At 39.4% G+C, this 15340-nt stretch overlaps 2 protein-coding genes and 1 long non-coding RNA gene across 3 annotated transcripts; 1 reads left to right on the forward strand and 2 right to left on the reverse strand.

The window, feature by feature from the left end:
• The first annotated feature begins 2933 nt into the window (after window positions 1-2933).
• LOC116729654 (uncharacterized) lies at window positions 2934-4904 on the forward strand. The gene is made up of 2 exons (XR_004341185.1): window positions 2934-3678; window positions 3770-4904. It is a non-coding gene; the product is annotated as an uncharacterized LOC116729654 (long non-coding RNA).
• A 2676-nt stretch (window positions 4905-7580) lies between these two features.
• LOC116729652 (uncharacterized) lies at window positions 7581-12640 on the reverse strand. Its single transcript, XM_032578326.1, has 5 exons — window positions 12327-12640; window positions 12071-12234; window positions 11255-11491; window positions 10349-10555; window positions 7581-10268 (listed from the first exon to the last, which is right to left on the reverse strand). The coding sequence occupies exons 1-5, from the start codon at window positions 12569-12571 to the stop codon at window positions 10072-10074; spliced, it is 1050 nt and encodes a 349-aa protein (XP_032434217.1). The 5' UTR covers window positions 12572-12640; the 3' UTR covers window positions 7581-10071.
• A 677-nt stretch (window positions 12641-13317) lies between these two features.
• On the reverse strand, window positions 13318-15270 carry LOC116729653 (immediate early response 3-interacting protein 1-like). The gene is made up of 3 exons (XM_032578327.1): window positions 15096-15270; window positions 14823-14924; window positions 13318-13679 (listed from the first exon to the last, which is right to left on the reverse strand). Exons 1-3 carry the CDS (start codon window positions 15184-15186, stop codon window positions 13624-13626), a joined length of 249 nt encoding a protein of 82 aa, XP_032434218.1. The 5' UTR covers window positions 15187-15270; the 3' UTR covers window positions 13318-13623.
• Between the last annotated feature and the right edge of the window lie 70 nt (window positions 15271-15340).

The following is a 15340-nucleotide window of genomic DNA, read 5'->3' on the forward strand; positions in this document are numbered from 1 at the left end:
TCCAAATGCACACTTCAAACTATAAACATTGGCCTTCTAAGCATAAAGGCAGAAGCTGCAAACTGAAAACTATTAAAAGGATTCTCTAATTATATGTTTGTCAGCAGTTTTCACATGAGATTTGCTTTAAGCTGAAAGTTACACCATGAGTGTTGCTCCAGGCTGACAAAGCGAAGAGCAGTTAGGTTACATCAGCCTGGAAGAGGTGCAACAGTTTAGATCTGGATCAGTCTGATGTTAGTTCGGAAATGATAACGGAAGAAGACTTGCATAGGACTGTTTTTAGTCATACTAACTTTTACACAAGAGCCACATTCACTCAACTGCACACACATCCATTTATGTAGCTATGTGTAGATTTCAACTGGTTTAGATGCCTCGACCCAGGGCACACCAACAAGTGGCAATTGGGGAAGGTAGAATTAAACTCGCAACTTTCTGACTGCTATCTTGCCACTGAGCCGCATCTGTCCAGACATTTGTTGGATGCATATAAAAAAACTAAAAATGAATTCAACTTAAGAAGAAGGCAACTGGACTTCCCCCAAAAGTTCAGTTCTCAACATGGTTGATTCTAATAGGCTTAAAGGCTGTAATCTAAACAATCACCCTAATAGGACCAGTAAAGTCACAAATGGGGCCAATATCCTCTGTTTAGCTGAACTTCTATAATAATGTCATGTGAGCTGATTTAGTCCCAAGATGTGAGTGGCTGAAAAACTGCCTGGGGGGGGACGAGTCTGGGCTGCAGAGTAGGCGATAGATTAAATCCATCTCCTTAATTTAGAGTTAGTTTAGTCCAGCTGCATAACGTTATGTCCTGAGAACTGCAGCATCATAAACCTTTAATGTCAGACTGAAAAATTAAGAAAAAAAAATCCACACATTGAGCGCATTTATTCAGTAGGAAAAAATAAATGTGTTTAACATTAAAATCACCAGAAGCTCGGTCGTTGGAACCGCTGCTAACCTCATTTTGCCAACAGGATGATTCTTCTTCTTCTTCTTCTTCTTCAATATTTAGCAAGGTTGGAGAATACAGAGTTCTGGGTCTTCTCTTTCACTATTTTCCTTACCAGCCTGCTCACATGCATGGTGACATGATAAAAGGAGGTCCTCTTCCTGTCTGGAGCTACTTGCTAAAAGAATTGCCTCTGTGTCACATCACAATCCTATCCCAGGGAAACAGATAGAAATGGATCATTTATTACAAGTTCCTAGAAGTTTCTTTCAATTTGAAAAGGTAAGGTAAAAAGAGAAAGCAAATGTTTTGGTTACAGTTACCTCCTGTTAACAGTTGCTGGAGGTACCTCTTAAACATCTTTTATTTCTTAAGTCAATAATTAAGTTGTTTTGGGAATTTTTTGACCCATGAAGAGCGTAACTAATAAGAATGAACAAAAAAGACCTTAAAAGTTTGATTTATTTCAGGTTAGCCCCCATTTGTTATGAACTTCTGTGTAGTTCTCCTAAAACCCTTCACCATGAACAGATCTTTAAAAAAACATGCATTTGGTTTAGTATAAAAAAAATTCTAACAAACTTTAGAGAAGTATTTGTTTACCTCAAGACTGATCATCTAAGCTAAAATTCTGTGCATGGAAATCAAAATAAACATCTTTCCTTTAAAGATAAAGTAGATGAAAAAAATTCAGGAGGTCAATATTAAGAAGTGTCTCAAACAGTTTAACCAGTAAGTATAGATGTGCTTCATATTACAAATCACTTCTCCTGAAAGGCAAGAAGCCAGTAGAAATGGAAGTGGAACTTAAAGTTTTTCATGCATATAAAGGCTTTACAAAGAATGATAACATGTGGTTGTTCTCGTATCTGTGCATCCCTAGCTGTAGCTTAAGAAAATCCCAGAACGTTTAACAAGTATGAATACTTTTGCAAGGCTGTGTCATTGGGTTTCAGAAGCTCCTGACCAGTCATAGCACGGTGCAGGAGCAGCAGGTACTGTCTTTGTGTACTGCCTCGGCCTCCTCAGGCGGTGGGGGGCCACGAACCGAAGACTCGTCCTTGGACTCGGACAGCGAGCCCGTGGACGTGGACAGGAGCCTCCCGCACACCAGGTCGGCGGCGTTTCCGTCCCTGATGGAGAAGTCCGTCACAGTTTTCTCCCTCAGCGACATGTCGCCGTCTTCGTCGTCATCTATCAACACAAACTCCTTAAGGTACGTCGTCCCTGCTCCCTGCAGACTGTGGTCCTCCACCGACTCCTCCAGAGTGTAGCCCTCTACGAAGGTGATGGTGGAAGACTCTGTGAGCGACTCGTGTGGCTCTGTGGAGTTGTCGTCAGGGCCTGAGTAGATGTGGCTGCTTGAATCCAAGACCGGCGTAGAGTTTCTGTGGAACGTCTCACCTCTCATGCTGAACGTTTGTTCCTTTTCGGTTCTAGGAATGAGATCCGGAGCAGACGGAACCCTATGTGTTGTGTCATCTCGGCTCCTGACCTGGTCTCCTCGTTTGTGAGCGCTGACTTCCATAACGTGGCCATTCCCGGGGTGCATTTTAAAAGCCACTCAGAGGCAGTCATGCTAGACCTCCGAACTGCTGCTCCCTGGTGGCGGAGAGAAGGAAGTGCTGGCACTGCTGCCTCCTCCTCACTACTTCACAGATCGGTCCTGATGCAAAATACAAAGATGGAGATTCACTTCAAAGGTGAGAATATACATAGGTTTAAATCTATTTATTACTTTTTAATGATATCCAAATTGTAGAAACAGGCTTTGGGATGTTTTGATAACTCTGACAAATAAGGGGCGTGCCGTGGTGGCGTAGGGGATAGCGTGACCCATGTTTGGAGGCCTTGAGTCCTCGACGCGGCCGTCGCGGGTTGGACTCCCGGACCCGGCGACATTTGCCGCATGTCTTCCCCTCTCTCTTTCCCCCTTTCCTGTCAGCCTACTTTCAAAAAAATAAGGGACACTAGAGCCCACAAAAAGACCCCCTGGCAGGGTACAAAAAAAAATTCTGACAAATTAGCAAAACAGAAAAATGCACAAAAAAAAACCCTGCATAAAGTCTTTCAGCACTTTAGAGTGTGGATGAATGACATAAAGACTTCATTTTGGAAAATAAGCAGGATTAGAAACATCAGTGGAACTAAAGTCCCCCCCTAACATCCTTCAAAGAAACTTATAGGTATTAACAGTGTTGTAGTCAAGACCACTGAGACAAGACCAAGACTTTTAGGGTCCGAGACCAAGTCAAGACCAAGACCGAGGGAAGTCGAGACCGAGTCAAGACCAGCGCCAGCGTCCTGTATTAGGGTGGTGAATTCCCGTCCCCACCTTTTCAAGGTCTCAGCAGCAACCACCTGCAATGTGGCCAACATGCAGCCTTTTATAGTTCCTGGCTGCTCCAATTAACAAACCCACCAAGAAACAGGGTCAAACAAAATACATACACACAAACAAACTTGACAAAAACAACCAAATCTTCAGAATAATTATATGTTAGCAAATACTATTCATTTTAAAGCAGACATTTCATTTCTAAAAAGACATTTCTATAAATATAAATCCAACATTAGACTTCTAAAGTGCACAGTTCTACTCCCCCCCCCCCCCCCCCCCTCCTCCATATGCATTGGTTTCTTCTGGAACCTTTAAAAGGTGTTCGGCCCCCAGGGGAATCTTTTAGCCTGAACACCTTGCAGAGGAGGAGACAGAGGTAAGCCACATCTGCACAAAGCCTTCAAACATTTCAGTGCATTTCAAACAGTCACAATACTTACAACAATTTATTTGTTTTATTTTAACAGGACACCATCAGTTCCAGCTGAGATGCCACTGCATAAAAACACACAATCAATAAAATACTTCAATCTGTTTGTACCTGTTTCTTTTATCATTCAACACATTTTAAGTGCTTCCAGCTAAGTAACGAAGACCTTCATTACAGTTAAGCTAAATGAAAAATATGTACTTCATAGTACAAACCACAGGGTGGAAATAGCAATACAAGTGATTTTATCATTACATATTATTTTTCCATGATGATAGGTGAGGCTCTGCCTCCCCTGACCGCACCTCACTGCAATTGAGGCAATGCCCTCACAGTAAACAACGCTCAACTATGAACACTGACCAAAGAGCAACAATCAAGAAGTAACCAAGCACAAGGCGCTCAGCATGACTGAGTCTTGGAGAGCCGCTGAGTGAAAGGTGGGGACGGGGGAGTAAAGTTATTGCTTGGATTTGAATCGGTGGGTTGTACAGCACGTTGGACAGTATGCTGGAAGTTTAGTGATATTTCCACAGTTGCGGTCTTAAAATAAAATCCCGAGTCCTCAGCGCCCGAGACCATCAAAAAATGGTCTCCAGACCAAGACCGGTCTCGAGTACTACAACACTGGTATTAACAGCTAAAAAATTTAAATAATAATAATTAAATAATCATCATCTGGGGAACTATTCAATTCAAAAGTACTTCTCTGATTGCAAAAAGAATGCTGAGAGCTGAATCTTTTGCCTAAAAAGTGCTGAAATATTTGAAGTCAATTGCAGAAAACTTGTGAAAATTGAATAAGTTAGCCAAAATGTTACATGAGCAAAGCTTTAGGCTGATCTGCTTAAATGGCTAAAAACAGCCAAACAAGCTGAAATGACCACAAAACTACTTGTTTACAGTTGCAGAAATGTAAATACAGGCGGACGGGTAAAGAAACAAACAAACAAGAAAACTTCATAGAAGATATATTGAAAAATCCCAACAGTTTGAAACAAATTGTAATAAAGGATGAATATTTCAAACACTTAAAACAAAAAAGTAGAATATGATGGTGAAACTTGCACCAGACTCCTCGCATTTAACTTTGTAGAGTAAAAAAAAAGATATTAAAATGTAAAATAAATGGCAGAAACATTTAAAGAACTGCCACCAGATAAAGTTAAGAAACAAAAAAAAATCAGGGTAGAATTTTTTGTAAGAAGTCAATTTTATTTCAAATCTAAAAAATGGCCAGGAACTTCAAAAAATTCCCAAAAACATAGCCAGTGGGTGATTTGAAGAAGCACAATAATTAGAAAGAAAACAGCATTAGAAGTGGAAGTCAGAGTCAAAGCAGTGGGTGAAATATAAAAAGAAAACATGACAGAGGCTGAAAAAGGGCTGATCTGTTGCCTTTAAACCAGCTGACCTGTTCTGAAAGCTGGATTATTTAATTTGGTTTTGGTTTGACAAAATGAGCATGTTGGTGTGAGACAAGGAACGATTATTCTCTGTGCTACTGCCATCACAAAAGCTGGTGGTCTGTGGTTTTTCTTTTAGGGTAGAAAAACCACAGACAGGATCAGTCTAAAAGTCTGAAGCATGGTGGTGGAGGGGTCTTTACTTCACTTTATTTCCATTATTTACCAAGAACTACTGGTTATTACAGACCACAGCTGCTGTTGACACTAGTGAAACAGCACTGCCGACAATCTAGCATCTACAAATGACGTCTTTGCCATATTTTATTCAGATTATTCTGTGCACGTTTCTGCTCTTTTCCACTTCCACAGTAACTGGAGTAGATAATTGTAAGCAGCGGGGAGTTGTTTTACAAACCAGAGAGAGAGAACAAGCTGTCATTTGGGATAGAACTCTGGATCAAGAAATGAAGCCTGCATCATGAACGAAGCAGAAAATAACCTGCGTTCCCTCAGGATTAGCTCTTTGAAGACAGACTCAGATGAATTGCTCTAATGCGCTCGAACAAAAGGCGGAGAGTGATTGTTTCGTTCTCTCTTTCATTCCCATCTTCAGAAAAAGTCACTGTGGATATGGGTTTGCCAGTAACATTAACATATATAAACCATTCCTTATTGAGAAACATCTGTACAGAATTTACGTCTAGATACTCCGATGACAACGGAAGAAGTCTGGTTTAGCTGACTAGTCTCTGGTGAACCACTAATGTGTTGATGGTCCCACGTTTTAGATCCATTTCATTTTCCCATAAGTTAAATCTCCCATCAACTCTGACAAAGTTAATAAAGTCTTTGACAGACAAACAGGCCCAAAGCATCACAGAACTTTTTTTTTAACCCTTGATCATCCATCATCAGGCCAAAGTACAAAGCTGAAGTAAAAGAGACGATAGACTTCAGCAAACGCCTCATGTTTGCGTTTGTGTTGGTAGGACACAAAAGGCTTAATCACTGTGCATAGTGTTTGGTTGCTATGGTGATATTGTGAATCCAGGATACCACTCTTTGCAGAAAATACCTAAAAAATAAGCTTTGGAGATAATAAATAAATAAATAAAAAAATACTGCTACCTTGTGGTGGCAGGTTAAATACACATTTCACTTATTTAATTGCTACTGTTTATATTACTATAGTAATCATCTTTGTAAAAAGAAAAGCGGCTATTATCCATCATCTTATGGTGCACCTGTACTCCCCCCCCCCCCCAATATTTATGTCTGTGCCTGCAAGTACCTCCTGAAACATGGCTGCAGTATTTTCTGAATTAGATTGGCTGGACTGGTAAATAAACACAAAATTGAACGACTTCCCGATAAAGGACGTTTCCAGTTTCTGGCTTTACATGTGTAATGCAGCCCACGTTGTACAACAGCTTGACAAAATGAACACGTTACATTCGACTGATTCACATGCGTGACAGAATTGGGACTCTGTAAATGAATAATAACAAAATGCATGAGAACATGAGCCGCTTGAAGTTAGAACGGCTACTGAGTAGATAAAAGATACATAGGTTTTAAATGGCTGCTTAGTTTAGCTGCCAATTTTCAAAAAGAAGGGAACTGTTTCTCCACAATAAGCCACCAAGCACAGAACAGAAGATTCAGGCAGGTAATGGTGACATTGTGTTTTTACCTGAAGCCGTCTGAGCCGTTTGCCTCCCTCTGATCCTCCGTACAGTCGGTGGAAATGACTTCTCATCTGAGCAGAGACTGGAAACAAAGACACTCCCAGCCTCCGCTTAGAAACTACAACTGCTCTGAGAACAAACCACGCCTTAAACCAAAATCACCAACATGATTGGTTACAGATGTGCCATTTTTAATTGACTAAATACGAGTCTATTTAGTCAAGTGTATACAATTCTAACAGTTGCATAAAGCTGCAGTACACATAACTTTTACAAATATATGTCTTTTCCATATTTGTTGAACGTGTCACCATATTGTTACAGAATGCTATCAGACAGATAATCTATGAAAAAATAAAAAAATCAAGCTTCTCCATCTCCTCGTGATGCTATTGCTGTCTGAAGAAATACACAGCTCTGGGTCAGAAACAACCAATCAGAGGCAAGAGGACGGTCTTAGCGTCGTCAATCATGTTCGTGTATTTAACAATGTGCTAATGGTGGAAAAACAACTTACCAATCCAGAGAAACTGTTTATCTGCAGTCATCGGCGGTCACACTAACTAACCTGAACATTCGGGCCAGGCTACATGAGAGTGATTGACAGCACTAAGACCCTCCTCCTGGCTCTGATTGGTTGTTTCTGCCATGTGCACTGGGAGCACTGAGAACAGGCAAAGGAGCTCAGTTTTTTTTTCCACAGATTATCTGTCGGGTCTAATACTCTCCGGTCAAAACATATTAAAAATAATAAAAGTTACGTACTGCAGCTTTAATGAAAACAATACGGAGCTAGCTTTTACACAGAGATCCTCTCAATAAATTCAAATATTGAAATGTAAATGTATTTCAGTAATTCAGACGTGTATGTTAAGCTCATACAGATTAATTACAGATTGACATATTTTCACTGTTTATTTTTGGTAAAATAAACAGTGAATTGGTGTAAAAATAAATTTTTGAAAAATGTGAATGTCTTATAGAGATAAAAACAAAAAACATTTTTCCACACAAAAATGGGAGGCTACTAAAAAGTGTCTCCATGTTTATGCAGTCAACACTTGGTTGGGGCTCCTTTTACATGAAATAAAATGTGAAAGCAGTGACATGCACAACATGGCTAATGGAGCTTTATTACGGTGAATTTACAGACGAAATTTAACACATTTTAGGGCCAATTTAAACATTAAACTACGTTCTAACAAAGAGCCCCACTCTTTGTAATGCTATCCTGACAGACGCATCGGAAGTCATTTTCAACCAGAAGACAGAGGAGGTCATAAATATTTCATAATCTTAGAAAAAAAATCCATTCATCCAAATCCTAAAAAAAAAAAAAACCAACAAAAATGTGTATATTATTAGAAAACACCTAGTCAATTGCATTTCAACTGTAATCAAACCCTCCTAGTCCATTTTGTTTGACCCTAAAAAGCCTAAGACTTTTCAAAACAACCAAATTTTGTAAACTCAGACCTTTCAGCTGTGCAGCGATGCATGGAGAGCCACTCCTCTCTGTGCCACACACTGAAGGGCGGCATATAAATAATCCAAGAGGACAGACTCTCACACACATGGAAGCTGCAAATGGAAATACTGGAGTGATGAAATATTGAAAAACGTTCAGTCACAGCAGGCGTGATGTTTGCTTTGACCCAATGCGGTCAGCGGGTAGACACAGCACCGACAAAGTGTTCAGTAGGTCTACAAAACGTCCGCCGTAAACCGTAACCTCAATCTGACTGGAACCTGCTGAAGGGAAACTAGACAAAACATTTATTATTACTGAAACAAAGTGAAGATTCTTCTGGTGATAAATCATCCTGTAAGCTAAGAACCAAAAGAAATGAACATAGATTTTTCCCAGCAGATATTTTAAAACAAGCAAAAAACATGCAGGCGACTGATAATAGCCTGAAACATCGAACCAATGGTTTAAACTAGATTCTGTTTATGAGTTAGAATGGCCTAGTCAAAGATGATCAGAAAATCGGTACGTGAACATTTTTGTTGACAGACGCACTCCATCCTACGAAGGGAGTATTAGGGCCAGGCCAAGAAAAAAAATTACGACAATAAAGTGGTACGACAATGAAGTCGAAATAATAGGAGAATAAGCTCCGAATATTACAGCAATAAAGTCGGAATAATACTGTAAAAAAGACGTAATAACACAAGGATAAAGGCATAATATTACCAGAATAAATTTATAATATTAAGAGAATGAATCAGTAATTTTTTTTATGAAAACAAAAAAAAAAAAATTAAATGAGTAATGATGAGCATCTTGTGAAGTTATACTTTGGTATTGGTTTTCAAGATAGGACATATTTCACCTTTTATCACATCAGCATCAAATTATTATCAGTGGCCTGACTTTGAAACGATCTGACAAGGACTAAATCACAATTATATCAAAGTTTGCTCTCATTAAATCAACTTTTTCTAGAAATTGTGCAACTTCCTTCTGGTAATGTTGCATCTTTATTCTACTGATATTAGAATTTTACTCTCATAATTTAAAAAACAAATCTCCATCTGGCCCTAATCTCCCTGAAATGGACAAAAAAATAATAATGACAGTCTGGATTTACAAAGCTGCTAAAGACAAAAGACTCACATCTGTAATTAAAGTGAAATATGATACTAGAAAATTTTGACTCTGGGATAAATACAAATATGGATTTTAAAGTGAGTGCACTTTAAAATCCCGGTAAAGTTGCACTCAAGTTTATTATAATAACAAAAAGAATCAAAAAGTACAAATAGTTTTTAAAGCACTGAAGGATAATAATGTTTGAGTACATAAGCTTGACTTTGTGCACCTTTCCTCTACTCGCTTTATTTGTTAAGTTTGATGGAAAAGTATAATGTAAAATATTTTTGGAGTCTAATTTGACATTAGACTTCCAGGAATTTAAAGGTAGCACTGATGTCGTATTTGGGCTCAGACAACAACAGCAGTTGGTCTATAAAACCACAACCTGCCGTTTCCCCATGTGTACTATTCATATCATTTTCACTTTGTAAACCCTCTGATGGAAAAAGTTGGTCCAACTCTGCTGGTTCCAAAGGATTTAGGAGAAAAAGTAGCAGCAACTTTGCAAATGAAGGTGGGTCAAAAGAGATGTGAACTTCCAAAAAACATGGTTGTGCTTCAAAAGTGTTGATCACACTCAAACTGAGCAAACCTAACGAATCAAAACGTAAGCGCGTCACAGTGTCTGACTCATCTATGTTAATTAGGTTCTAGAAATCAGTCCCACCATGTGGGAGGAGCTTTGTCCCTGCAGCTGCACCTGGAAACTCAGGTCTTCATCAGCAGACCGACCCGCGTTTTTGCTCTTGCCCCAGAACCTGATAGTTACGGTTCCTGCCGCTGGCGGAGTCTCCTTAAACTGGGCCGTGACGCTGACGGGAGCCGACACAATTTCAACACCTGGAGGCACAACAGAGATGTGACGTATCATTCGTCTGGCTGCAGAAAAATCTGTGGTCGCTAATCGGCTGCCTTCCTACCTTTGCGCTTTTCTATTTCGGCCAAGCAGACGGTCAGCATCCAGAAACCCGGCGCTGTTCGAGACTTCAGCCCGCAGAACACAGCCGGCAGAGAGAGGAGGCGATGGGGGGAGTAGTCGGTGAAGGGCCAAACACACTGAGGGCCAGCAGTCATGGGAACTCTGACCTCCACCTGCTTCATATTGTCCTTATCATCTGGCCCCTCCTCTAAAACAGTAAAATTCACATGTATGAAAGGAAGAGTACACAAAAAATGTATGCAAGTAACAGTAGCAGCACTTCAACATATGTTTACTCAAGTAAAAGTAAAAAGTAGCCATTCAAGAAATTAAGTAAGAGTAATAACAGTTACTCAAGTACTGAGCAATTGATCAAAATATAACATTTAAAAATGATATCAGAAGGACCAAATTGTAAAGTTATGTGAAAATGTTGGTATTTTAAAGAGGTATCATTATGTAAAATCGACTTGTTTGAGCTTTATGTCATGTTATAATGTTATTCGCTCATCAAAAACATACTTGTTGCCTCGATTCTTTCCTACATGTTTGAGAAATACTTTAATCTCCAAGACAACCATTCAGCTGTGCAGAACGCCTGGGTGGACCTAGCTCGTACTCAGAGCTGCAGTTTCCAAGCTTCTGCCTCACAGAGCAAAAAATACAGCACAGGAAAAATACTCCTAAAGTAATTTTTTTCTAAAGAGTTACACAAGTAAATGTAACGGAGTAAATGCAGAGTTTCCCCCAGTGTACTATAAGCCTGGAGGGCCACCAGGCTGTGGTGGCGTTGTTAGCCTGGTGGGACAACGATGCTTCCCACCAGGCTAAGCGTCGTTTGTTTGCTTCTAAATGTAAGGCATGAACGTTTCTGAGCAGAAATCACCACAGCAGTTTTCACACTAGCCTTCGTTCCTCAGCAGGTCTCTGCTGGGCTCATGGCGCCGATCCTGTGACAGCAGCGTTAGGACGCTCTCCCACACCGGACATCCGGAACGAGACGCAGCGGACAAACAGACGTCCACCTCCACGCCTGCATCCGTCTGCTGGTATCCCTCCACCGCGACCTGCAGCGTGAACGGACCCTTCTTCAGCTCATCGATTGGCTGAAGGGTTTTCAGGCTCTGTCGCACACGGACCAGACCTGACAACAAAAAGTCCGTTTCGGTGAAATACCGGCAGCAGGGAGGTGAACAATATTCTGGAGGAGTGTTCTTTTTTTGAGATTAATCTCAAAATGTCTGAGTTTGTTTCTAGTAAATTTTCCGTTTTTGGGGCTCAGAAATGCCCTTTGGGTTTTCTAGAAAATGGTTTTTTTTGGCAGAAATGTACTCCTCCTTTTTTCTATCTACAAGGCCCTAATGCGTCGTCCTAAATGAGGGTATAACTCTATGAGTTTCCGATATTTAAATTTTTTCACAATCAAATTTTCGGAGACAATTTTTGGTTAATATTATGAGTCATCAAACTTACAAGAAGGCTTGAAATATTTACTTTATATAGACAGAGTAAATATTTACATAAAGTATATTTACTTTTTGTAATTATTATATAGAGCAAATATTAGAAAACCAGGTATCGTTCTCTCTTTCTCATGTAAAATCTCAACAGAAACCAGATGTTTAATTGTAATGTGGCTTAACATGAAAAGTTAAACCACGCCGAAAGTTAGCAATGCTTTTGTAAGGAACTCCATTTGTTCGTGGTGTTTTTGTTGTGGTACCTGCTGGGCTGAGTCTAAAGTTGTGGTCTGTTAACAACATGAGCATTAGTCTGGAGCAGAGAACCTCCGGAAAGCACAGCGGGAGGTCTCTGAACTCGGTGTCCGGATAATCCCATCCATACCCCGCTGCTCCGCAGAATCTCCTCAGCAAAGTTTTGTCCAGCCTCAAAGAGCAGCACAGATACATTAACTCAAAACGAGAACGTCCAGCAGTCCGGCTTATGTACAAAGTGTTTTTATCACATTACTTACTCACCTGCAGTTGAGCACCGTGTAAACAACGGCACGCGCTCCTACGGCGCGCGCCGCGTACAGTTGACCTGCTCTCCGCGTCACAGCTCTGCTCAGATATTTGACGTAAAGATACGCAAAACTCGGAAGTTTGTCGCTATTCAGCGCATTTTGACGCAGCAACTTATGAGAGCGATAAATGTACACGCAGCCTAAACACACGGAACACACAGAGAGCGAGGCAACAACACAGCTTCGCGCATTTCCCATGCTGCTCAGACTTTGTGTTGTCAACTCGGGAGGTCCGACGGCGCAGGATACTGTTGAGTTCTACGGCAAGCGTCATGAGACAAACATGCTCGATTGTTTCAAAAATGATTGGAAAATAATGAATTAAAGCACTCCTTTAATCTGAACCAAAAGATATTCTTCAAAATACGAGACGTATTCCGATATATGTTGGATAATTTCAAGAGAAGGTTTTAAATTGTTAAAACCTATTATTGAAAGAGTAGGTTTGACCCTTTATTGGTCAGGACTGCAACGATTAGAGGGTTCATTTTAATTTTCACAGCAGAACAAACATACTTCTCAAAATAATAAACTCAGTCTTTGAGTAGAATAGGTCCCAAATTCACAATTGGCCTACTGCAGAAGTTATGTTTCAAAATATGAAACATAACTTAGTCCTAACTAAGTTATGGCAGCCATTTCAACACATAACTTATGTTGAAATGGCTGCCAAGCCGTTAAAAGCCCCCAACAAAGTTCATTAACAAATACAAAACTTCAGTATGGGAATAAATTGGAAATCAAACTAACAGGCACAAAAATATTTAAAAACTTATATAAAGGATTTTATGGGTTACGTTATTATAGCAAAAGGAAGTTCCACAGCACTAAATAAGTTAGCATTCTTTAAAAATGACAAAATAAAACCAGAAGAATCCTTTAACTTTTATAGTACATAACAAATTCCTCTAGGAATTTTTCCAGTGACACTTTGTAACACAGAGTGATCTGAAAAGCTCTTTATTCTTGAGCATTCGGACAAAAACAACATTTTCAACAACTGATGCCAATTTCTTGCGAGCACTTTTAAGAGTCGAAATCTCTGACGGTGAATTGTAAAACTTGGATTCAGCTGATCATCTCTTTGGGGGAAAGGCCATCAGAGTTATGACTTTATTTGTTGTTGAAAGAAACATTCATATTCAGGCCCGTCGCCATGGGGATGTTATGAAGCCGGTTCTTCTGCGTGGTTCCAGGGCAGACAGACCTGTGGCAGCCGGCTGATTCATCCAGACTGGGTTAACTGTTCTTCATCCGAACAGAAGCAGCAGCACAATGCAGACTGAATTCACGCCTATAAGCGGCACTGCAGGACGACACACATCAAGATCAGGTTATTTAAAGACACATTTAACACATTGACAGTATGTTCATTCACTTTTTGCAAAACTTCGGCTGTGTTGATGTAAATGGCATAATATTTTAAATTAACTTTATATTTTTCTTTTCAAGTCTTATTTGCCTTCTAAAGGAGACAGTGCAAACTGTGTCCCAATAGCATTTTTAGTTATTTATGCCCATTCGACAGGGATTTTTGATGACATCGCCACGGCAATTTGAATTGAATTGATCTTTTTTCATTTCCCTATTGCTGTGTTTGACAGTATAGCTTACAAAGCTCCATAAGTTAAACAAGGATTTATTTCCTGATTTTAGCAGTAAAAATGTTACCATTTTATTTTTTTTAGCAAAAATGAAAAGAAATGCTTGCATCTCATAATGCATGCCTACATTTTGTAGCTATGAGGCTATAAATGGTGCTTTTAATGGAACGTATCAGTTCAGTATTTTACATTAGATGCTACACAAAACCTTAAAATACATGAAAGTCAACATGTTACTCAATCTTTCATATATAAAGTGAGGGATTCAAAAATATCCCACCCAACAGTTTTTACATTTAAAAAAAGAAGTATTTTTCCATGTAAAGTCATATTCAATTAAATAGAATATGCATTCTTGGTTGTCTGATAAAAATAACTTTATGCATGAATTAAACACACTTTTCAGTAAGCCTACATTTCTATGTTAAAAATATATATTTACTGGTCTGATGTTACTCAGAAAAAGTGGAGAATCTTTGACATTTCTGAGATTTTTCTATCATATTTTTCACTTTGCACATTCAGGTTATGGTATTGTATATGGTATTTTTTCTAGAAATGTTCTCAGATCAATAAAAAAAAAAAAGTAAAGAGATTTTTTGCGGAAATGTAATGTACTCCTATCTACACTGACCCCAACACGCCGTCGCATACATTCTTCTAGGTTTGTGGTTAGATTTAATGTGGCTGACAATTTCATATTTTCTAATGAATACTTCTTTATATATGACAAGGACCCAAGTTAAAAACATAGAAAAACTGATAAAAAGTTATGTAATATATATATATTTTAGCTATCTTCTGTCTGAAGTGTGAGAATATGCAGAGTAAAAAGTAACAATCACCTCTCATCACTGTCCTCACAGAGCGGATGAGGTTCATCAGCTGAACTTTGATGCCTGGTTCATCACCAAACCCTCCAACGCTTTGGTCCACTCCCCAGCCGACTAACCGGGAGCGAAAACAAACAAACACCAAAACAACACAAATATATAAATAATTCCGTTACATTCTGATACACTCATTAGCCTGTAATTTAGGAAGTTAGCATAAGCTAACAAGTCGGCTACATTCAGTAGTCCTGTCCAATGACTCGAGGAATTTACAACCTAGCTTACTTTTACTGAGGAACCTTTCTTCGTGTAACACAGCGACGGCGTTTATACACAGGAGAGCTGCTTGAATTAGAGAGTACAGCGTAAATGCCATGACAAGTCTACAGCAGCTAACTGCAGGCTAGCTGAATCTATTTACCTATGACGCGGAGTACGGTGGCCGAGGATGGGAAAATGTGTCAGATTGGTCGAAGTCCGCACTCTTTTTTTTTTTATTGTTATAATACACAGAATCAAGATTCGTTTAT

Source organism: Xiphophorus hellerii, chromosome 12 (assembly GCF_003331165.1).
Source record: "Xiphophorus hellerii strain 12219 chromosome 12, Xiphophorus_hellerii-4.1, whole genome shotgun sequence".
Classification (NCBI taxonomy): domain Eukaryota; kingdom Metazoa; phylum Chordata; class Actinopteri; order Cyprinodontiformes; family Poeciliidae; genus Xiphophorus; species Xiphophorus hellerii.